Genomic DNA, 25,347 nt, shown 5'->3' with positions numbered 1-25,347 from the left:
AACAGTTTCTTGTGTTTAGTTACCAAATCAATCAATATGCAGTGCCTGGAGAGTCTGCATCTCCTGAATGATCATAGAATTTGTCTTAATAAGCAGGGAGGGGCTGCAGAAGCTGAGCTCTGGGCAGCCCACTGTGCCCCTGGCTCCGGCTGTGAACCCTTGTCTGGTGCCTGGGACCATGAAACGAGTTATCACCAAAGCTAAGGATGCTACAGCAGTAACACTGCAAGTAATGATGAATAACTATGTCAGTTTACCAAAAGTAATTCATTTTATTACCTGAAAACTCTTAACTGAAAACTTTTAAATTCCTGATAAATGGGTAAAATTAATAGGAAATAAGATTACTTGATAAATACAACTGGCAGAGGCTGTTTGCTTCTGTCCCTCTGTTTCAAATAGAGTTGTTCTCAGGCAACAGAAGTTAAGACAGACTCTGAACTGATTTTCCATGTTGAATGAGGTACCCCTTTTCATTGCTGTTGCAGAAGGTAAGGAAAAGCATCATGTAATCATTTGGAGTTCAAGGAGGGCTTGTGTAGAGGAGTAGAAGATGTGCTGTAAACACATGATTCATTCATTTCAAGGTAAAACTAATTTAAATTAGTAAATCAAACATAAAACATATATTTTTAAATCAACACCATGTTCTGTTGGTCATAACTGTAACTAAGTACAGTGAACTATATGTACGTGAGCTGTAGTAGCAGACTGTTGGCTTTGCCAAACAGAATGCCTGTGGGGTAAAAATGAAATATACTTCACCAATTTTTTTTTGAGAACTCTGTGATTTCAATGAATTTGTATATATGAAAATGCATCTTGAGTACCACGTGTCAGGGAGACCAAACTTAAAGATACCAATTAGCTCTATTAAGAGCTGTATTAGAGATACAGTTAAGGCTCTGTCCCATTCTCGTAGCAAAGCACTGTTTGTCTCAGTCTTCGATTTTGTGGAATGAACTTCATGTGGAGCTGACTGAGCTATAACTCTCATGCTCTCAGGTGGGAGCCTGTGTGGTCGTACTCCAGGAGGTAAATCTGTATTGGAGGAACTGGCCAAAGCTGGAAAAAATTAATTTGAGCATTTAGAGAGGATTCAGAAAATCAGCTGTAGCCCAGCACTTGGGAAGTCATGTGTGTAGTGGCAGAGCTGGTGAACCACTGCACCTTAATTAAAGCAAAGAAACATGGTAGCCATGATCCTACAGACTGAAAAACAGCTCTCTGGTTCTAGTCCATGATGGACATTACAGTAAATGGCAAGTTTAGAAAATGTTAATTCAACAACCAAAACTCTTTCAATAATATGAATGTATTTTAGATAACCCTTGTTTTGAATCAGTCATTTTACAAACAAGCCAAATGTATTTAAATTAAAAAAATGTGTTGAACTAGTATGCAAATATTAATTGTCTTTTCCCTATACTATTTCCCTTTAAGAAATGAGGACAACAGAATTATAATCTCCTTATGGAAAATAGGCTACTTTACTTGACACATGCATTAGTAAGCAAAACAAAGATCTATCAAAAGAAGTGATTTGGTTTTAAAAACATAGCAATACTGATCCAATTAAAAGGCAAGGACTTCATTCTTCAGCAAATTTTTGGCATCTAGGTAGAGCCTAATTGCACAAGTACGGACTTGGAAAGTATCTCTGCAGATGGAAGGCAGCAATTTTTAGAGCAACATTGTGCACGACAGGCTATCACACACACATTCACAAATCATTTGGATGGAGTTTTGGGAAGTCAATTTGTAAAGACCTTTAATTTTAACCTTATTACTGGAATTACAATAACAGTTACTTTAATTATTTTCTCAGAAATGTTGTAGTAAGTGCTTCTGAGTAAAATGCTGGCTTTGCATCTCTGATGCCATGTTGGTCACAGCTGCTCCTGCTCAAAGGGGAATGGGTTTTTGGTACTTAGGGGATTAATAAGGGAAGACAAACCATCCTAGTTAATTAGCCCTGACATGTAAACTTCCTGAGAGCATGCTGATGATAGTATGAAAGTCATTAGAGGGTGCAGAGATGCAATACAAAGCAAAAGTTGTGGGATCAGCCAGTATTGATTGCAATATGGTCTCTACTGCTTTTTCAGTAAGGAGAGAGAGCAATATGGAGGGGCTCAACAGCACTGCAAAAGTTGATGGGCTCTTTTTGGGCCATTTAACAGAACAAAATGCTTTTCAGTTGATAAAGTTATTATGACTACAGGTAGAACAAAGTGTTTTCAATGAGCTTAAATATTAGCTGGATGTTAGTTCACAAGAATATTTACTTAGCATTTAATGCACATAAGTTCCAAACCTAAGTTACAGCGGTGCTGTCATGCCTATGTGTTTGCTAAATACCTCTAGAAGCCTTGAGAGCTTTTTTTTGCCCAGAGAACTCTTTAAGACCCCTAAGTCAGAGATGAAGTAGATATTAGTACCCCTTTGCACAGGGATGAGTGCAAGCATTACCAAAACATCCACTATTACACCTACTGTAGCTGAATACTGTTCAGTCACACCAATTTACCGTGCTTGAATTACTCCTTAGCTTTCTCCTGGGGGATTAATATCTATTACAGCCACATCCTGATTTCCTGTGCAAAGTGCTTTTGGGATAACAACTCCCTGTCATCCTTCATAGCAAAGAACAGATCAAAGGCAGTGCCTCTTGACATGCATCCACTTGTGTGCTATTCCGTCAACACTGTTGTGTTCGCTGTCACTCAGCGCTCCATCCTGTTCCAGAAAACTAAGGAACTTAATAATAGTATAGACATTGTCTGCCAAAATACTGTGAAGAAATATGAATCGTCTAAGCTTTTAAATGCCTGTTCTTCTGCAGGTTTTTTCAAAATAATTTCCCTGATCACACCACTCTCAGGAGTTTTACTTTGTAAATTTTTTTATCTTTCAGAGTACTTGGGCTTCTCTCCAAATCTTTATGAAAAGCTTTCTCTAAAAACTTTTTGGCGACTAAAAGATTCCAGGGTTTCATGACTCATGTGTGCAAGTGCTTTGTTAGGCTTTCAGGGACACTTTATGAGGACTACAACTTAGAAAACCAAACAGCCATCTATGTTTTTCTCTGCATTTCCTCATTGTTCAATTTTTCAAGAGCTGCCATAGGTCCACAAAGGGACAAGAGAGGAAGGAATCCTTTTCAAAAGGCTGCAAATTTCATCTTCCAGTCAAGTCCACAACCTGGTTCATGAGGCTCCTTCTCCATGCAGGTGTGCTCAGGAAAGCTGGCAGTGGCACTGTTCTTTGGCTGGGTTGCTGGCTTAAGTCTTAGAAAGGGCAGGTAGCATACCTGCTGCTGGCTAAACTGGACTTGTCCTGACCTCTAAGGGCTTTGGGATGAGTGTGGGGCATGAGGCATGCAGTCACTTTCAGGGGAGAGAGGAAGAAACGTGCCCAGAGGCAGGACTTCAGAGGCATCTTTTTAAATATTAGTAAATGTTAAGATCACAGCGTTACTGCTTTGTGGACGTTTCCCCATCACACCTCCACCATTTCCCTTTCCTGGGGCACATCACTGGCCTGTGCCAAAGCACAGTCAGGACTGAGCTCTGAGGTGGACTGGGGCAACAGGTTTGTATCTCAGCAGTGGGATTGTACTAAAATCAGTGGCAACTGGGAAATCCAGGTGGAGATGGCTGGTTCATTTGGCCGGGTATGAGAAAAGAGGAGTGAGAGTCAGCAGCATAAAATCAGCATACAGGTGTGTAAGAGGCAATCTCTGCTTTCTTGGAGCTGAGTGAGATTGGGGTTGGGAAAATCCACTGAAATGCATTTCTGGGATGTGCTTAAGCTGCTGCAGTGGTGCGTGTGGTTGTCACCTGCCATCTGAGGAGAGGTAAGTGGTCTTGAGTGGAGGGCAAAGAGTCTGCAGGCTCCCTGCACCTTATACCTCCACAGGGGTTTGTTCTTCTGAGAATTAAGGCAGGTTTAGCCTTATGTTCCAGCTGGTATTTCATCTCTGTAAGCATATGGAGGAATGACACAATTTTGTCCAAAATACAAAGGTGTTTGTGGTGAGGATGCAAAACTGGAATTGCTCTTCTGGAAATCCCATAGAGAAATGAAGCTCATACAAGCATTGTGGGGATTACTTGTCTCCCTGTGTCTTTCCTTCTGCCTTCCTTATTTCCTTCTTTGAACACATCTGGCAGTAGAGACAGTTATCAAAGGAAACTTTATTATGTTCATTTGTAGCTTTTATGTGCTCACCACTAAACTATACAATTAGCAACAGGAAAAAAAAGACTTGTACTGCCATAAATTATCATTATATTTGGAGGACTAAGTGCCTAACAGATTACTGCTTCTTTGACTTAGAGTGTATTGAATAGAAAATGGTTTTTTATGTGCACAGGGTATGCTGTAAAACATCCTACAGAATGTGAAAGTTTAAATACAAATCCTTACTTAAATGTCAAAGGAGAAATCATAGCACTTATATAGAAAACAGAAGTAGAGTTTGTTAAAAAGTTGTGGGTTTATTTTGGGAGAAAAAAGACTCCTCTCCTGGTATGTCTTGGACATCCTTTAATTGCTTAAACCTACCACTATGAGCTGTAGTACTATTTGAAGAGGGTGGGACAAGTAAAAGGCCAAGAAAATACACTTCTAATGTGTGATTCCTGGAGAAACTGGGATTCTTAACACTGCAGCAAATGTTTGCTCCCTCTGCTGCCTTTTCCTAGAAAAGGCGATCTGAAATTTTGCAGGTGAAGAAACAACAGACAAATAAAAGCCCCTAAAATAACCTGTGATTACAAATCAACAACAAAATGAGTGGGGTTTGTTTTCATGTTTTGTTTTAGTGGGCTGGGAACTATGATTTTTGTTGTAGAACAATCAATGCTTTGGGTTCAGCATATTTAGTTTGTATCCTAAATGACACATGAACACACAGGTAGTATCTCTCTGTGGGTTATTACCACAGAATTTTTTGTGACATTCATTTAAATCAGGCAGCTGGAGCTAATCCAACTTCGTTGGAGTGGAGTTTGTCCCCAAGTTGTTTTCATTGCATTCAGCTCAAACCAGCTTCTTTTTACATTGACTATCTTAATGGATGGAGCCTGCTTTTAAATTGTATCTCCATTCATCACAAACCTCTCAGAAATCTAATTGCTTTCTGGAGATGCCTTAAAAATGGAAGGAGCAAAGAGAGCTGGATTGCTACCTTTTCTCTGCTGCAGCTACCTCACCAGGGTCAGGGAAGGTGAAGTTGGGAGGCTGTATTGTGGCCAAGCCTGTCCCTGAACTGCCTCTGGAGTGCACTCAGCCAGCACAAGGGCTTCTCCCAGCACAGCCCGATGGCACCAATGCAGATGAGCTCTGGCTGACTGTCAGTCAGGGTAACAGAAATGAGCTCTGTGCTAGAGCACCTTGCAATTTGTGCTGTTTTGCTTATCAGAGGAGAAATCTTAAAAATTGCTCATTTTGGAAGACAAGAATGCAGACAAACAGCAGCCTCTGCTGGGGAGAAACTTCCTGTGCTTTTTGCAAGTGCTGTCAGTATCAGTGGGGAAGCCAAAAGGAAAAAAAAAACCCAAAACCCACTTAATTGAAAAGACGTGGATTTGGCAGAGGCTGTGGCAGTGTGTATGCAAGCTTCAGGCTTGGGGATGAGCCAGATGAGTTTAGAGTATGTCTTTTGGTGCCAAAGTAAGCAATGGAGGCAACACTGCTCTAGGCTGGGGTGCTTAAGTTGTGATCACAGACCTTTGGGGGAAACTACTAAGGTGAATAGAATTGTGCTGATAGGTGGCAGATCTGTGAGCTGCCCCTGCACAGCTTTCCCAGACAAATGTTCCTATTCTGATTCTTGTCTTCCTCTTGGAGTTGCTTTCTCTTCCTCTCTGAGATAGGTGCAGTAGAGCCTACTGAGGAAAGACAGGGAGAAAAAATCAATTGTGCACTAGCACAACCATGTCATGGAAAGAATGATCACTCTGCTGTTTGTGTCTTGAGGCAGCTCATCTGAGTTCTGCTCTTGTCCAGCACCATATTTATCATGCTATACAGTGCATTTATAAGCAGTAAAAAATGCTGACTGCTAAAATTAATGGAAATCCCCAATAGAGTAAATCTGAATGAAAGGGGGATGCTGTATATAAATATTATGGGAAATATTTTAATGGCTCCTGCAGTGAGGAAAAAATGATTCTTCTTTTTCAAAGGCAGAATTTCCACAGTCATCTGGCACTTCCAAGCACTTCAGTTTGAAAAATCAAAGCCTCTTACATGCTTTCTTACCCTCCTCTTGTTCTGCTTACCAGCTCTGTTGACTGAATGATATGTACATCAGCTGTAATGCACTCATATCCAAGCCAAGCTTTGGGATTTGCTGTGAAAAGAAAATGATAACATCTACTGAGCTGTTATTAGAGAAAATTCTGGCATCTGCAGTATGGTTCTTGCAGAGTGAGTGCTACCTTCATGGCCAGGTAAATGGGATATTTCTCATCAAAACCTGCCTCATTAGGATTTTGTACACTGTGAATTACAGCAGGGAGGCAGCAGATTCTTTTTTGCAGTTGCTGCTGTGGCAGTCCTAAGGCATTCAATATTCCAGTTAGCCCTTCTCTTCCCTGACAGCTCCTACCCCTTCAGAATGGGACAGGGAAAGATAAAACCCCTTCTGCTGGTCTTGTCTGGCCCAACCCAGGGCTCCCCTCTTGTGAGGTCAGAGAGGTGGGTGTTCAGCGCTCCCCTACGCCTGACCTGTTTAAAAGTGTTGTTAAAGGAAACTAGGTTTAGTGTTTTGGGGTCTTTTCCCTCTCCTTTGGACTTGGAGAACAACTGTTTGTTAATCCCTCTGAGCTAGCCTTCTCTGTAAAAGGCAACTGCTAAAAGAGAGGCATTTTCTTCTTTCAGCCCACCCCCACAGCTGCGGTTTTTTGCATTTATTGCTTGTACCAGAAGCTGTCACCTTATGGTGTGTGGTACCTTCAAGTAGAGAAGCAGCTCCAGCTGGATCCTTGGCACTGATGCCAGAAAAGAGCAAATTCCCCCAGTTTTTGTTTTATGTTGTTTTGATGTCTATCTTTGCAAACAAACAAATAGTCACAGGGCAATTGCACTTTTTCTCTAAGGCCTGGGAGGTCTTACCTGTACATTTCATATTAGAGCTAGTACTTGACATGTACAGAGCTGTCTAACAGCTCCTCTACCAGCAGCAGCAAAATTACACACTGAATTAAAAATAAAGATACAAACAAGGCAGCTGAGCAGATCTGAAACTTCACAAGGCAAGTACCTTGCTATGTAATTTGGAGAAATAAAGCAGTGCACAAGAAAGAGACTCGGGGTATATTAACAGTTTTCCTGAGAACCTGAGCAAAGCAAGTGATGACCAGAGAATGAAGTGCAGGAACAGGGATTTCCAGACCTGTGGTCTCCTCACCATGTCACTGCAGGTGTGGTTCACAAAACCCACTTTTTCAGAAGGGACTGGCACGTTCTGGAAGCTGCTGAAGCTGCACTTAAAAAACATTTCAATCCTTTTCAGGGAAGCAGGGGCTTGTCCTCCCTGCTGACCTGTGACCTGGCTGCCAAGGCCTTGCTGAGAGCCAGTGAATAGCAGACAGGGATGAGATGGAGTAATTACAGTGGGTGAATGGGGAAAATAAAGATGGACCCCTTTCTTCTTTTATCTCAAACAGAGGAGCTAATTTAGGGAACCTTTCCAACAAAGGCTCACAGTGACCCAAATCCTTCCCCCTTTGACTCAGTGGGGACAAAGCCAGGCTCAGAAGCAATGGGTTAGATGGACACTTAAGAGGCACCGGGTGATGAGTGTGGCTGGACCCTGGCACGGGCCTGGGAAGCTCAGCTGGGGGCTCGGGGTGACCCCAGGAGCCCCTGTGGCTCCTGGGACCTGCCAGAGTCTCTCTGCAGCGAGAGGAAACCAATTGAAAGAGACTCTTGACCTTCTTTATTCTTCTACCAGCCCTTTCTTCTTGTATCCTGTCACTTCACTGAGGCTTTGTGCTGGTAGTGTTCCAGGAAATGGATGATTTTGTTTTGATTTTGAGTGAGTATTGCATGTCCCTGTGTGACTCATGAGGGTGACAAGGTTTTTCTGGTAACCGCTTGTAGCTCTTAGCTGCAAGCTAATAAATACCTTGTGCTACTAAGGGGCTCAAGATCTGCACGGATTGGTGCAGTTCCTTCCATAACCTTCCCTGCTCCTGTGATGTCTGTGTCTTGCTGCAGTGCTTCAAATCCATGTAAAAAGAGGCACGTGGGCTGTTTTCACTGAAAAAAATCACCTGAAAATCCGTCCTAATCCCTGCTGTGGAAAACACTGTCAGTGCTGTTGATTTGAAAAACTTCTTGTTTGTAGAGAAAAATACCTGTTTTAAGCCTCAGAAATAGATCAGCTATTGTCATTCCCAGCCCCAAAAACTACCAGTTGCCAGAGTGCTCAGAAAATGTTCATCTTGCAGAAAAATTGTGAAGAACCCTAGGCCTACCTTTGCCACTTTGTCAAGCTGAAGGGCAGGCAATCATGAGCAGACAAAAGAAGGGAGGTTTTACACCACTACCTGTAGAGATGATGCTGTCTGGTCAAACAGCTGGAACTTCAGCCCCTCCCTTGCAGTTTCTGGGAAGCTATGTGAGGTTTCTAGGAACAAGATTTTACCTTCCTATTTGTGGTTCATGGCCTTCATCCTGCAGGACTGTGGTGACTCAGCAGAGCACAGCACCCAGAGGATGCTCTGCAGAGGTGGCTGTTTCTCACCAGTACTGGCTCAAGGTGAAACACTCTCAGCCTCTCTTGCTTTGGGCAGAGTGGTGTGCTGACCCAGCTAGACACCAGATGCCCACCAAAGCTGCTCTGTTAACCCTTCTTCAGCTGGACTGGGCAGGGAAAATGTAATAAAAGATTCATTTGAGAATAAGGACAGGGAGAGACCAATCTCCAGTCACCGTCATGGGGAAAACAGACTTGACTTGGGGAAATTAGCATAATTTATTACCAATCAAATCAGAGTAGGGTAATGAGAAACAAAATCTAAAAACAACTTCCCCACTTCTTCTCCCCCAGCCCTTCTTTCTGGGCTTAGTTTTATTCCCAAAACCTCTCTCTTTCCTGCCAGCAGTGCAGGGGAATGGACATTGTGGATTGTGGTAGGCTCATCACAGGTAGGTTGTCTCTGCTTCTCCTTTCTCCTCAGGGAGAGGAGGACTCACACTCTTCCCCTGCTCCAGACTGGTGTCCCTCTCAGGGACGACATTCCTTCATAAACTTCTCCAGTGAAGTGAGTCCTTCCCTGGGCTGCAGTTGTTCATGAACTGCTCCAGTGTGGGTCCCTTCCATGGGGTGCAGACCTTCAGGAACAGAGTGGCCCAGTGTGGGTCCATCATGGGGCCACAGGTCCTGCCAGAAGCCCGGTCCAGTGTGGGATTCTCATGGGGTCACAGCATCCTCTGGGCATCCACCTGCTGCCCCATGGACCTCCACAGGCTGGAGGGGCACAGCTGCCCCTGCCCCCACACCCCCAAACCTTGCCAGCAAACCCAAGATGGGCAGGGGAACAAGGCTGTAGCTTTTAGTATTCAGGTCAGTTCAGGGCCATCACTTCTTCATGAGTCATCAGGAGAAACAACCCCAACCCCTGATCTGAAAATGGAGCATTACTGAAACAGATGGAAGGGCACCTGAGCCTATTGCTGCTCTTTGAAGCCCCCTGATTCACTGTCCCCAAACTCCAGGAGCTACCACTAATCCTATTTTTTCCAGATTCTTTGGTCAGAGTGGCTAGCAAACCTTGCCCTCTTTTTTCCCTCTCTTTTCTTTCTTTTTTTTTTAATCACCTGGTGCTGAAACCATATGTCTGTTCCTGCAGTTCTTTTGCTTTAATTCCCCTTGGCTTTTGCTGACAGACAAACAGATCTTAGGGCTCAGGGACTGCTGGTGTGGTGCTTGTGCCTGTCCCCTTCACCCTCCCACACCGCAGCAGCCGAGCAGAGGGTCTCTGTGGGGGCAGCCTCTGCTCCTCTCTGCACAGCTTTGTGCAAGACAGCTGCTTTTCAGAAACTCTCAGGCTTGAAACTCCAGAGAAGTTACGGTTCAGCAGGCTTGACTGTGACTTTTTGTCACAGCTGTCAGGGTAGGTCAAGGAGAGATGAAAGAAACAGGGGCTGAATGGAAAGGAACTTGCTGCGCTTCAAGCCCCCACCCTTGCTGTGCTGCCTTGGGGGAGAAATGGCATTGCTGCTTTCTTTCATAGGCAACTCCCAAAATACTTCCAAATTCAACTTATTATACATTATTCTAGTAACTTTCAGCCAGTATTTCCCAAAATGTCTGATTGCCTCAAATATTTTGGATGCACTAACTGAAGTGGGTTTGGTTGTTCATTGTTTTTTATTATTATTTTGTTTGATTTGGTTTTGGTGGGACAATTTTAGTTAATTGCTTTAAAGAACCCAGTGCATGATAATCCAGCACATTTCTAAAAGGGAAAGAAGACAAAAGAACCAGTTTTCTAGGACATTGAAGACCAACTCTGGCAGCTCAATAAGGCTGATTTTAAAGCCAGAGCTGATATGCTATCTCAGCATATTCTTACTTCATTATGAATGAGGCAAGTTGTAGGTTTCTCAAAATAATGATAAAAGAGGAGGCAATTCTACATTAAAAATATATATATATAGTTGGTCTTGTCTATAATTTTAAAAACTAAAGAAAGAGGGTTGGATTTCCTTATTGGTGCACACAGGACTTTTCACTACAGCGGACAAAGAGCTGGAAGTTGAAGGCAGTGGAACTGGAAAATGAGGCACTACTTGTTAGCAGCAGGTGATTAAAACAAGCTGTCATGGAGCAGACCATCTCTTTTTTTTTCTCAAAACATTCAGGCCTGACCTGAAGCCCAATTAGAGAATATGCTTAAAGCACCCAAGCAAACATGGCTCCAGTTAAAGCCGAGTGCTAAAATTCAATGCCCTAGTAGCTGCCTTGAATTTAATAGCCTGGGAGGTCCAGCAGGTCAAACTAGATAAACAACTGGTACTTCCTGGCCTGGAATCCTGGATTATTTGGAGGTAAATGGGTTGTAAGCATCTAAACCTGGATGGATACCTAAGCTCAGGGCTTGCCATTCTTTGTGCCTAGTTTGCCTTCTCCTGGCTGGCCCAACATTAGAAACACCACCAGTCCATCCATCTTTGTTGGTTTATGAACTGTTTGGCTGCTCCAGCCCTGAATATCTGGGCTAAGAGCTGTGCAGCAAGTGATGCCCAGGGCCAAATATTGAACAGCCAGCAAACAAAAATCGACCAGCTGCATGTTAACTGAGCACCAGCAGCCTGAAAAGGTGCCTGGGGCTCGATGGCACCTACTCAGCAATCATCCAGTGACCAATGACTGCAAAAAATAATAACTGGTGCAGAGTAACATGCTCCTGAGGGGACTGCTCATCCTAGAGGTCAACAACATTGCAGGCAGCAGACAACACTGGAAACAGCAGAGCACTTTGCCAAAATGGTGTTTACATTAATTAATTGGGACATCACCTGAATTACAGTAATATCAGGAGAATTCACGTCACATATTCATCCACATAATGAATTCCCTCCTGTCCACCAAAGAGTGTCCTCCTGTGCAAGTATACAGGAAGTGTGAGGGCAGATTGCAGATTGCAACAACTTGAAAGTACATGAAATTACTTGCATCTGGGGTATTTTTGTTATTGGAGAAAAGTTGACTGGTGTTGAGGGAAGGAGATAGGTATGCTGAGTCTACCATAAATTAGGAGTAGTTTAGAAATTAATAGCTTGCGTAAATGTAATGGCTTGTGGGAGCTCTTGCTCCCAGCAGATTGCAAGAAAAATGCAACCCTTTCAAAAATGGACACATTTGTTTTGGCACTTAGGCTTACAGAAAGGATTGGAAGCATGGTACAGATAGCTTGGAAGCATGCATCCCAGGACCCACTGAACAGGGAAGAAAATAAACATGCTACTTTTATTGTTATTTCAAAAGGTTTCAGTGGTTTTGATGTTACTCTATTGACTAAATTAGAAGTTTCAACCCAAAGATTTCTTCTTGTCGGCACAGAGCAATGTTGCTGTTAATGCTGTGTGGCAGTGATCACTTCTCTGCAAGGTTAGGAAGGGAGGCCTTGCCTTGCAGCAGTGGATTTAGGTATTGCTGATGCTCTGCCTTTGCCTAATGCACAAGACAAGGCTTCCTGTCTATAACATGAAGAGATTAGCTCTAAACTGTCCTGGGGAAAGGATAAAGATGCTGACTTTTAGTGGCTCTGGGAAGGAGGGCTGCTGATTTGGGCGATGAGGCGGGGAGAATTAGGTGCTGCTCTTCTTCCAGGTGCTTTGGTCTCAGTCAACATTAGACACTGCTGGAGAGGAGGTTTCTTCATTTCATTTCAAGGGTTTCCCACATCTGTGCATGGCCAGAGCTGCTCAGTGCTCCCCGAGGTGGCTTCCTCCTGCCTGTGTCACCTTGCAGGGTGTTCCAGGAGCTAGGTGGTGACATACCCAAGGTGTCCCCTCCATTCCCTGAAACACTGGGGTAAGGCTGGCCAGGAGCTCATGTAAGCACCTGGTGTGAACAGTGCTCTTCACAGAGCACTCATCAGATGTTTCACAGAAAGCCTCACTCCTCATGACTGACACCAGCAGTGGGACACGTGCAGGATCTTAGCCAAGGGGATTGCAAGTCCACATTTCAGAAGAGCGATGAAACCATTCAGCTACAGGTTGGGAATGACTGGATGTGACTGGACATGTGATTGGGACACATCTTCATAGCTCACTCTTTTTTGTGGACATGTATTAGAGGGGTGAGGTAAGGGGAAGTAAATGGAAGTTTTCGGTGACTAGAAGAGTAGTAGATAGTCACCCTTTCATGCTAGTGTTTGTACAATTAGAAAAAAAAATTCTGCCTTGTATTAGCAGAGGTTGTTAAATTTTGCCATTAATCACTGCATGCAGAGCCCTGTGTTAAAACAGAGGCCGTGGAGCTGGCATATACACGTCCTCCAAATATTTTAATACAGAATGATGAGCTAATGCTATCCAAGTCACTAATAATACTTTATGTAATTTAGAGAAGGAATTTCCAGGTGATGAAAAATGACAGCACTTTCCTTTCTAAAAAGAAACCCCTCTTCAATTCAGTTTAAATTACCATGAAATAGATATATACAAGCTTACAGACTATGGAAGTAGTAATAAATATGGGATGAGGCTTAAATACCAAAAGCTTTCCAGGCGAGGTAATAACCTGAATGTCAAATTTTCTGATAGCCTTAATGTCCAGTGTATTCTCACAGAGAATAAGTACCAAAAGCTATAATCCTGCAGTTTCATTTCAATAGCTGAATAGGTTTTGGGGTACAATTTCTTCAGCACTGCAAGTATGATTCAGGTATGAATTAATCATTTATTTCTCCCTCTCTCCCTCCCCCCAACAATGACTTATATAACTCAAATTATTTTTTCTGAAGGTAATATCCCAAAACTAAGTGAGCATAGGTGCAAAAGAAAACTCCCCAGTGACATGCAGTGTGTTTTTACCATGCAAATAAAGCAAATCTCAAAGGCTCACTGTAAATGCCAATGTTATATGTTTTATTTTTAATCAAGTAATTCTTTCCAACCTCACAATATCCATGACTGACAGGAAAAAAAGACATTAGGCATGAAATGAGGATATAAAATACATGATATGTAGAAAGGCAATCAGTGCTTTAGTCCCTCAAGACAGTAAACAGGTGAAATGACCTTCAAAACTTCAACTCAAGTTTTTTTTTCTTACAACATAAAATTCAAGCGATTTTTCTTTTATTTCACCTTGTAAACAACATACAAGTCAAAATGGACAATGAGGTAATCTATACTACAGAGATAATTTAAAAACACTAGATAAGACACAGTATTAAAGACATATAGAAATCAGTGTTCACTTTGGTCTCTAGTATGGTTATTGTTATTATTATCACAAGCAACACATACTAGTTAAAGCCAGTCTGGTGATGTTTGTCAGACAGTTGTTGCTTAACTTAGTAATCCAAGAGGTAGTCAAAATCATTGTCCTTTGTAAAGATATTCATACATTTGGTTCAATGACAATGGTAGCAAATACCTTGCTACTTTTCAACATTCTCAGAAAAATACTGCCACAGCTGCTGATACACAGCCCTGATTTATACAAACAAAAAAAGAAGTGTGTGCTCATAGATCAACCTCTTGTTATCAGTCAACAATTGTAACAGGGGTAACACAACCACTGGATCTTAAAGAGGCTGTTGATAAAACTAAGCAAAATAAGATCGATGCATTTAACAAGGCTCTGCTTGTTTCTAAAACAATACTCAAATCTCATTAAGACTTCTAGGAAATTAAAATCAGTGCATCTGCACATGTACACATCTTCCCAATTACTTTTATATCTAGCACAGGGGAATACATATATATTTTTTATGATAAACATTTCTTACAGATAAATTAATTAAATTAAATTTAAGACTCCATGCAATTTCCCATGTTCTTTTACAATTCTTCTTACAAAGAATGGTACAAGATCTATAAGCACTTTTTTTTTAATGGGGTTCTATTAACAAAACTAAGTTAGCAGGAACCAAGCAGGAACTCCAGGATAACACTGGTGCAGAACAAAATGGCTGAAAAAGGTGGCCTGCAATGGGAAGAGGTAGGATCCGAATGTGGTGTTTGGCACTCCCTGAAAGCTGGTTAAAGGCAAAATATTGCAAATGATATTACAATGCCAGATCTACCATTAACTGCAGCAAAAAGTTATTTGGCTCTTCCTCCAAATACAAGTCTTTCTCATGGCCTATCTTTTGTAGCATGTAATTAAATATTGTGACCTCTCCTTGGGGAAGAGTAAAAAATATCTCACAATGTCCCCAATTAAATCACGTTGAGCATTTTGTGATGGGGGAAGGGGAGGGAGGGAGATTCTTGCTTCAGGTTTAACCTTATCTCCACTATTGTTAGGAGAAAAATACATCTGTCTGAGCAGATATTTGAACTACTTCTACTCAAACGAGTTTTATTGTGGAGCGCTCTGGCAAGGACAGGCTGGTGAATAGGGGGAAATCTAGCCTGAGCGAATGCTGCCGAATATTAATTTTGTCCTTAGGCACGAAGGAAGAATCCCAAACTCAAGTCTGTGCCTCCTCCTTTCAAAGCTTCTTTGCTTATTTGGAGCAGCCAATTGAAGGAGTGTAACTAGATTTTTTTTCCTACTTCAGCCCAGTGCTAAGCAGTTACCTGCTGCAGCTTATGCTGCTATGTGTTTAACTTAGGCATGTACGTTTTTGTCTCTTCTGGAGCTGTATTTATTCCCGTGAACAGTGCCCATAATCCTTTGGACAGAAAAATAAAAACTTTCAAAGAAATGTTTGGAAAGGTCTCATAATTTCAAATGGATGCTTCATCTTAAACAGGTATTTACCATAGCGTCTGCAGTGGTGAACTAACAGTCACATATTCAGTACAGATAAAAAGTATGTACCATAGATCAACAGCCACCTTTAAGGCCACAGCAGCACAAAGGTGTGTTCATGCAGTAGATATGAGGTAGCCTTTTGCTGTAAACAGAATAATAATTTTATCGTCACCTATGTAAACAAAGTGGGCTTGATGCTTTTGTGTTGTTGTTCTTCCCCCTCCACCCCCATCCCCCATCCCTCCCCTCCTAGAAAAGCCAAGCACAAGTAACTCCGACTGGAAGTCAGTGGGAGCTGTGGTTGCCCAGCATCTCTGAAAACTCAGACCCTGTGAATATAAAGACACAAATGCTCACATAAGCAACCAGTACATAATACCACTTCATCATTTCACAGGAACTTATAATACAAAACGCTGAGATCTGATTATCAGAAACGTAGGTCTACGTCAACTCAGAGGTAGTTACTAACATCAGTACATAATACTTATATAGAGATAAAAAGATCTAAGACTATTTGGTTTGTTCTGAGTAAGCAGGTCTGTAGACTATTCTGTAAAGAAAAAACATTACATGGTATATTCCCTGAGCAAAGTTCTTTGTCCTGAGTATGTTATGTAACAGTGATAACATTCTAATATATAAAAATAAAACCTTAAGCTTTCAACAATAAGATAGGGTTTGGTATGTGCTCTTAGCAGTTCAGTCTGACTTTGGTGCACACAATGATTTCAAACAGCACCTACAAAAATCCACATGTTGAAAACATTTCCTTATCTCATCTCTGAACTTCTTACATATAAACAGGGAATGACCAATTTTCAAATCCACAGTTGCCTATTTCTATAAGGAACTTTGGTTTAAATTTTCAAAGTGACCTAAGTTTTGCATCTTTGCTGTTTAACCTGGTTTTTACACCGACTAGAAGGTTAAGCAATGCCACTTTGATTTGTCTACATAATTTAAATAAGTTTACTATCCTTACGTAAGGCAAGGACGTTCTCTATAGATATATCACATTCAATATCGTCAAAAGTAAGCTTTGCATTAGCATTACTGAGAACTTCAGTACAAACCTTGAGATTCTTGCAAACACTGGCAAGGAATTCACACAAAATAATTCTCTCTCGAAATTGTGCCCTTCACTGAGGAGTTTGATGACTACCTGTTCACTGAAGCAGCAGCAGCACCAGTAAAAGTCTCATCTGGCAGGACAAGTGGGAAGGGGAAAGGCCAGGCACTGAGCCAGCTGCATACCTGTTGTAACCCTCGGCTGCAGAGGAGTTACCACGGTAAGACTTTGGCTCGCTGTAGCCTTTCATGCAGGCTGTTTCTTTAGTTTGATTATCCGAGCTTAAACCTACCCGACACCTTCAAGCTTTAACAGCCTGTGTTTATTGCCAATGTTAAGGATTATACAGGTTTCTCTAATTAACTTACATCCACAATGGGATTTGTCAGAGTACGTTATCTTACGTATGACTTGGTAATTCAAAAGTTACAAATGGAAAGCGACTTGAAGTTTTGATAGGCTCCAACTCTGTTAACCCCGAGCAAGGCCTGCAGCCCAGGGAGTCTCACTCTGAGGCCACCAATCTTCCTCCTCTTTCACAGAGAAGCGTGTGGTCCTAGGGCACTCTGGACCAAGGCTGGTCAGCTGCAGCCCCCAGTTCAGCAGAAGCAGCTGATGCCCAGGGCTTCTGGCAAATCTGCAGGTCCCTTCACTCGGGCTGGTCTGCACCCATGCTGTATCACCATCTAGGGAGGCCAGCTGACAACCCCAAGTGCCCATCAACCTTTAGTCTTAGGAAACTATTCAGCCCAGGATCTCATTAGCTTTGCATTTTGTTTTCTTGAAAACCCAAACAAACAACAATAAAAATCCCTAGGGAGTTCTCTCCATGGTATTTCAACAGGAAATAAGGGTGAAGACCCTTCAAATTGAGGGACACTACTTGGGACCAAGAGAAATTGCTGCTGCTGTGGCTACTACTGCCACCAAGGTACCCTAAATGCTCACAGTATACAAATGGCTAACCAGGATGGCATCCTGACAGCACTCAAAAGGGTCTGTTTGGTAACAACTTACACATTCTCCCCTACACAACAGACATCTAAATTACAGTTACAATCATATTAATTTAACAAAACATTTTGAGAAACCATCACAGCAACTACACATTCATTGTCTTTTCTGGAGCTTTAAACTCCTCACCAGCAAAGGGTGGTGGCAATGAGAGTTGTCTCGAGTCATGAAACTGCCCTGCACTGGCATGGGGAAGGGAGGGTTTTGATACTTTGTGGAGATGAAAAAACTAATTCAAACTGATTCAAATTGATGGTACGGGGGATGTCTTAGTATCTTTAGTACCATATGGCAGCTTTAAAATATTAAAGTATCCTTTGGTTCACAAGAAATGTAACAGTCTTGATCTCAGTTCTTTGTGTGGTTTATCAGGTTTGGTTTGTTTCTGAGTGAGATTTCAGAAAATTGGGTTTTCTTGTTTGCTCTCTGAACACGTTCAGAAACAGGTTCGAGGAATGAGTTCAGGAACATTGGGTGGGTACTGTGACTTTTGCTTCACAGTAACGTCTGGTGGGATCTGGAGAATGGTCTGATGGAAAATATATATTTATAGATATGTACACATACACACACACACGCATGCACACTCACACATATACACAGAAAGTAAAACATAATGCACCCTGCTTAAATGTATTTTGTTTGGAGTGATTTGTCTATCAAAGAAAAAAAAAAAAAAAAACAAAAACCAAACAACAAAACATTCACAGTTCCTCAACAGTAGTTAAAATTCCAGGTCAGCTACTGATAATGAATTATTTCCCCTGTACTTGCATGAGGTAGACATCCCAAGAGGGTAAAGAAAACGGAACATTATGAAAAACGCGTTAAGTTTTTTTCCTTTTCTGAACAGAAGGCCCCTTTCTGTTTGGTTCTTCAGGCGACGCAGACAACTTACTCGACGACACTTCCTGTGGTGACCTGCCCGAGCGCTCCGACATCTCCGACCTGCCTTCCTGAGAGTACGATGGAGACGAGAAGCCGTGCGTTCCTCCCCCTTCTCTCAGGAAGGCAGAAGTGGAAGGCTGCGGTTCGGCTTCGTGTCTTCCCTGAGAACTAGTGGGCTGCTGCGAGACAGTTTTATGGGGGCAGTTAGCCACCATGTGCATGATGCTCTGACAGTAATGGCACTTCTTTGGCTGCGGAGGTAGACTACATTCTTTAGCGTGGTGGTCGAGGCCACCGCAGTTGTAGCATCTAAAACAAAACAGAGACAGAGACGGGGTTATGCAAAGCAGCGTCCAGCGGGAAGGTTTCTTGCGGGCCCGGGCCCTGCCCCACTAGAGGGCACCAGATCTCCAGCCATCGCCGCCCCGCTGTCCCTGCGAGCCCCGGCACCCGCGTCCCGCAGTCCCGCGCCGAGCGGGGATGCTCCGGCTCGGCCGCTCCCGGAACCAGGGCCCGAGGGACGCGGTGCTGGCAGCCGGGGAAACGCGAGCCCGAGGAGGGGCGCGGCGCCCGCCCCGAGCCAGGACCGGCTCTGTCCCAGGGCCCGGCATTGCCCCAGGACCGGCTCTGTCCCAGGGCCCGGCATTATCCCAGGGTCCGGCTCTGTCCTAGACCCCGGCACTGTCTCAGGGTCTGAATCTGTCCCAGACCCTGGCACTGTCCCAGACCCTGGCACTGTCCCAGACCCTGGCACTGTCCCAGACCCCGGCTCTGTCCCAGGGCCCGGCTCTGTCCCAGGGCCCGGCACTGTCCCAGGGTCCAGCATTATCGCAGGGCCCGGCACTGTCCCCAAATCCCGACACTGTTCCAGACCCTGGCACTGTCCCAGGGCCCGGCACTGTCCCAGGACCCGGCTCTGGGCCAGTGGGGACACAGGGTCTGTAATGGCACTTAGGGGGTCGATTCAAAATAAGCTCAGCATAGCCCCGACAATAATCATGAATCTGTGTGTGTGTGCTTCCTCTCAGAACTCCCAGCCCACGTACACGGGGCTGTGGCCGCGGTGCCGCTTTCCGTGGGATGCGCTGCCGGGAGCCCAGGGCTGCAGAGGCCCCTCCAGCCGCACGGACACGGCTTCTCCCACACTTCTCAGAAATGGCTGAAGCCCACAAAACCTCTTCTATTTAACCTTGTTAGCCGGGGGAGTCCTGAAGAACTCTCCAGCAATTCCTTACTGAATCCTTTGTAACACACACCAGGAACACCAGTTATTGGATTACATTATTCTAACATACAATACAAAGAAATAATTACACGCCTTTGGCATGGTGACCTTATGGGCACCACTGAGTTTTCAACTTTGGCTGCTTTTGTGTGGTTTCTGTTTCTTTGTTTTATAAAACTTGCACTGAATGCATAGACATTTCATTTCTAATAATCAAACATTACTGGAAAAAACAAAACATGGTTTTTTTGGTTTTTTTTCTTTTGCATTCCCTTAACCACCAACCAATTAAAAACAATTATTTCACAATACTTAGGTCTGTGGAGTCAACTTAAGGATTAAAAAAAAGACTGTAACTATAACTGAACAAAATAGAGCAGTGTGCTCTGGATCAAGCCCACATAAAGATATGTTACATTTTCAGATTCCTGAAAAGTAACAAAGCACCATTTGACTATTTCACCTAGGATTTAGTAGACCCTACTAGTTTATACAATATCAAGAAGTTTAATCCAAGCAAAGCTTATGTATAACCAAAGTCTCACCTATGGAATTTGCTTTAACTTGCAAAGAAATGCTATTGATAAAACCCGTGTAATTTTTTAAAAAAGACTGCAAATATCAACATTTGTAATTCCACTCCAAGAAACAATCCCTGGCACCTCCCACTTCACATCTCTTCATCACTAGTAGCAAGATACCAACCATACCTTCATTTCCACAGACAAATGAAAAAACAGCACAAGTTGCTCATGGCATGCTGCATGCCATCATGTCCTACAAGACTGACCAGTAATTTACAGAAGTTAAATAATGAACAGAACTTCATTATCCTTTCAGAAATCGTTGTGATTTATTGTTGTGTCTTCCCTAAAAATGAGTAAGAAGAAACCAAGCCCAGTACAATGAACTCTGCACTTCTACAATAACACATTTTAGGTTCCATTTTGATGTCAGCACTGCACTGAAGTTTGATGTGATTTTTCGGTGGAATTTGAAGACTGTGCTTACACTACTCTATCTGCATATACTACAGACTAACCCATGAAGACAAACACAGTCTAACAAAGCTTCCCTTGAATCACAAAGAAAATAATATGTACCAGCCCCATTATCACTTAGTATTGATTTCCCTAGCACAGGAAGGGAAATGACATACTAAGTACATTGTAAAATCCAAACATCCTGATCTAAGACCAAAACATCAAGCTTTTTTCTCCTATAGTTAAAAAAATAATTTTCAAGTTATTGAACATTATCCCTCTGACTACTTTTTGCCAAATCATTGCAAGTATTTTCAAATTACTGACCCTCACTTGCCAGTATGTTCAGCATTAAAGTCTTCCTAACTGGCATTCAGCTGTGTTTCCACCACAAGCTTTCTAAATACCTTCTGAAAAAAGTAGTAAGGAAATAAGCCTTGCAATTAGAGAAATGAAACAACAGCAGCAAGTAAAAATCTTTTAAGTGTTTTACTTTCTCCCCTTCCAATAAATACATCTAAGGATTCACAGATGTGGTACTGATTGTAATTTAGGTTACATTAGAGAATGATGTTTATTATTACCTTTGTCATTGGTTTCTAACAGTGTACTTGCTCCTGTGATAAATGCATTATAACACAGTATAGGATAGTGCACACAGCATAGGAGTGTGCAGACATTTTGGAAATTGTGATTTTTATCTTAATTCAGAATATGGAATTTTATGGCTGTGAATGCATCAGCACATTTCTCCTTTAATATCACATCTGCTTAGAACAGTTTTAAAAAAAGAAAAAAGTTTGAATATAGGGTAAAGGGCCTCAGTAGCAGGATAGGCAGTAGCCATGGACAAATCAATTTAATCAGTCACTATGGGATGCTCTGTGTTATCCAATTCCGTGGACCATTTCACCTCACCAATTGGCAAAAAACCTGCTGTCAGGGCCCCTGCTTCCACTCACGCAGCCTCTGTCACCCTTTGCATATATACTCAATCAATACATCCTATTTGCAAAATATTGTAATTCCTTGCAACTATTTAAATTTTCACAGAAATGTCACTGTAAAAGAAAAACTCTGTCAGAAGCAGTTGTGATTAACCTCTGATTTGGTTTTTTGGGGATGTTTTTTGTTACCAATCAATTCAAGCATCTGGGTAAAGTGTCACATTAGAGTATATATGTGCCAGCCAGGGTGTGACTGGACTTATAGAGGAGGGTGATATTTATTCTGTTCTTTTAACTATTTATTCATTCATTGTCAATCTCTCTTACCAGGAGAACAGATCACACCTCACTCTGAAACGCCTTCCCTTTCCAAGGGATTTATCCCAAAATGGAAGTGGTCAGCCACCTCAGAGCTCACAAATGACAGCATGGCACCATCCCCAGGCATTAAGGTATGGCATTAACCCTTTCATCCTGAGTGCTTCAGCCCTTTGCTCCTCTCTGCTGCGTGTTCTTACGTTACAACATCACAAAAGCCGAGCACGATGTGCACATGGGAGCTCACACATTCACATCTCCACCTACATACACACACAGAACAATACACAAGCTGATCCTGCCATGAAAACTGACCAATTCTCATTCCACTCTGCTCTCAGAAACTCCAGATTAGTGCAACCATAGCAAGTATCTCTTCTCTTCTGAAGCACCACGGAAAGAATGTGTGTTAGCTTGAACACAAGTTTATATGTAAATTCTACCGTGAGATGAATAAAACACAAAAAGCCCTTAAATGTACAATTATAATAGAATCAGCACTTACAAAGAACAAAAGTAAGAAGGATTTGTTAAAATAGGATTGTCTTTCTCACAGTAGGCTTCCATGATTTGCTAGCTAGCTTCAGGCTCAAAAATATAAAGAGATGGCAATTATCCTAACAGGAAATCCTTTCTTCTCTACAGCAGTGACAGGAAGGTGAATCAGGGTGATTTTTTTATATAAAAAAGATGAACATCTTAATAGAGGAACACCTTGAGGAACTTGTCTAGCATTATATTTCAATACTCTCAAAAAAACCATAACAATAATACCTACTAATGAAGAAAGAAGAGAGCATATAACAAGGTTAAGAAAACCTCCTAAATTCTCCTTCACTATGGATTTGTGATTGCACAAAACTATACATATTAAAGGAAACATGAAGAAGCAGAAGTGTACAGATTGCGACATAAAATATGCTGTATTAATTGCAAAAAGCTGATGACTGAAATTGATTAGAAATACTCAATTTCACAACCAAATAATATCATCTAGTCTTCAGCCTTTTTTCCTTCTTCCAGGAATCAGATACTCCTACTCAGGAAGCACACTCCAGCCCTAAACTTTTTAAAACAACAACACCCTTGCCTTGCAAACACGTTTTCCACACTAACAACTCAGATGGGTTAAGCAGCACTAGGTAAACACAACTGCTTGCTTCTTTGAGCTGTTTTATAATATAATTTAGATGATAATCCAATACATATGACAAGTAGAGAAAAATATGTGTAACCCCAGACTGTTATCTGTTGAGAGAAAAAATGCAAAATTACCCTAGTGACTGACTTGGGGGAGGAAAGGCAGGGAATAAGGGGTTAACATCTAACAGGGATAGGAAAGGGAGGGAAGGGGGTACACTCAGAGGAAGACTAAAATAATTCACCAGGATATACCCCACACCAATTCCTCTTTTGTTATTCCTTTCTGAATGCTATCAGACCACAAAAAAAATGATTCTTGGCTAACAATACTCCATCTTGCAACATTAATGCTTTGAAAACGGCATGGAATCCTAGCAGCGTGTGCACACGAGATGCTGTTACAATACACTGAATGCAACTGTGCAGTTAAAGCACAAAGGAAATGTTTAAAATTGTACCTAAATGTGTTGTCCTTTTCAGCCATTACTTTCACAATATACCTAAAGAAAGGCAGATGGAACAGGCAGAAGATCGCTTCAATTATTCTATTTTGTAAATGGCTGTAAAGGGAAGTTAAACTATCCATGATCTAACAGAAAAATGGGTCTTAGACATAACTAAGATTTCCTCTGTTTAAGGCTTAGTGACTTGTCTTGAAAATAAGGCCATGAAATACAAAGGGATGCTTCTCACTACCTGGATGTGACATTTAAAAAAGCTCAGGGTGCTTGCTCAAGTACCACCTGGGACAAGTGAGAAAGACCTCCCACACCTCAGCAGGTGTTGGAGGATCCTCAGAAAGGATCTTCCGGACTACTGAGGATCTGCTAATTTCAAGTTGTCTTTGCTGCAGCCTGAAAAGCCAGGTTGGATGGGACTCTAAACAACCTGGTCCAGTGGAAGGTGTTCCTGCCCGTTGCAGGGGAGGTTGGAACTAGATGGTCTTTAAGGCTCCTTTCAACCCACAGCATTTTGGTGAGCTGACAAGACACACAGAAGATGAGTGGAATGTACACTCTGCTTGTGCCCTCTGACAGGGAAATGGATGGGATGTTTCTGCTCACAAGTGCATTGCTGGGGTTTTTCACCACTCTGGTTATCAACCTTTAATTCTTAAGCTGTAGCTGAATGCAGGAGAGAATACAGCCAACTTTGAAAACACTCTAAACAGGTATTAGAATTAAAAGTAGTGAATACTGAAATGCTACTGAAATAATAATTAAGGTCATGTGAAATTATCTTGTTAAATAAACTAGAGAAAGGAATATTTACAATCCTCATCAGAGCATTTATGGCTTGTCCATCAAGCAGGCTTACAATGAGGAAGAAAACCTCACTAGCATCTCATCTATCAATCCACGGGAAAAAATCAGTTTAATTTTAAAACTGTAAGTATTTTTAATCAAGAATGTTGTAAAACAGCGTATTGTCGATGCAGAAAATGGCACACTGGTGCCACATTTAGATTTGTGTTGGTCCTGTGAGTATTTGCTACCCTGAACAACTTCTTCATGCAAAACACTGTGCAGAGGCAACATGCTGGGAAAGTTAATTGCAGGCTGGCATTCTTCAGTGAAATTCAGTTAGAAAATTTCCTGTGCTTTACTAGCTTTTTGAGGTATTTAACAGGAATATAATTTTAAAAAAGATAACCTCTTAAATAAAAAAAAAAAGATGAAACACAATAAAAATTCTCACCCATCTATTTGTCCTGTGAATCCTACAACTCATGATAATGTACTAGAGATCCAAGACTTTCAATTTTGTGAGTAAAACAAGGTCCCTCCTTTTTTTCAAGCTTGCCTTCTTTCATTTTACAGATAGCCCCATGACGCTGACACAAACCCGCACTGTCTGCGAGGCTTCCAATAACACAGGGTGGAATATTGATGATGTTTACTCTTGTTACAAATAAATAAATAAAAATGCTCTGTTGTAAACTCATCAGATCGACTAGTTTTCTGTGGTTAGTTCTAAATCAATCTATTTTCCCCAGTGTATCACAGAAGTAATATCAATAGGTTACGGTCTTTTGTTGCTCGGGTTTCCCCTCCCCCTTCCCCCCAACAAAGAGGCTGACAAACAACGTGGGACATTTGCCTGATAAATCAGGCCTCTCAGGATACAATTTAGCTTAAGTTCATGAGGAAATAAAATTGTTTAAAATCTGCTAATACAATTTTACTGGAAGGTGATGGGGTTTGTTTTGGTTTTTTTTTACAACCAAGAGCAACAACGGAACAGAAAGGTGATTCAAAAAGCACAAAATGCATCTTTTTCTCCACAAAAATGGA

General features: G+C 42.0%; 1 protein-coding gene across 3 annotated transcripts in view; it reads right to left on the bottom strand.

Moving 5' to 3' along the window:
- Positions 1 to 18,286: 18,286 nt before the first annotated feature.
- The window catches only part of LIN28B (lin-28 homolog B), a 79,301-nt gene continuing 72,240 nt past the window's right edge, over positions 18,287 to 25,347 (bottom strand). For all 3 annotated transcript variants that reach the window (XM_030945829.1, XM_030945830.1, XM_030945827.1), the window contains exon 4: positions 18,287 to 18,746. In XM_030945829.1, coding sequence (XP_030801689.1) covers positions 18,377 to 18,746 — 370 coding nt within the window. In that variant the 3' untranslated portion in view covers positions 18,287 to 18,376. The remainder of the gene's footprint in view (positions 18,747 to 25,347) is intronic.

Source organism: Camarhynchus parvulus, chromosome 3 (genome assembly GCF_901933205.1).
Source record: "Camarhynchus parvulus chromosome 3, STF_HiC, whole genome shotgun sequence".
In the NCBI taxonomy this organism is placed as follows: domain Eukaryota; kingdom Metazoa; phylum Chordata; class Aves; order Passeriformes; family Thraupidae; genus Camarhynchus; species Camarhynchus parvulus.
This window is presented reverse-complemented; position numbering and strand designations above follow the sequence as displayed.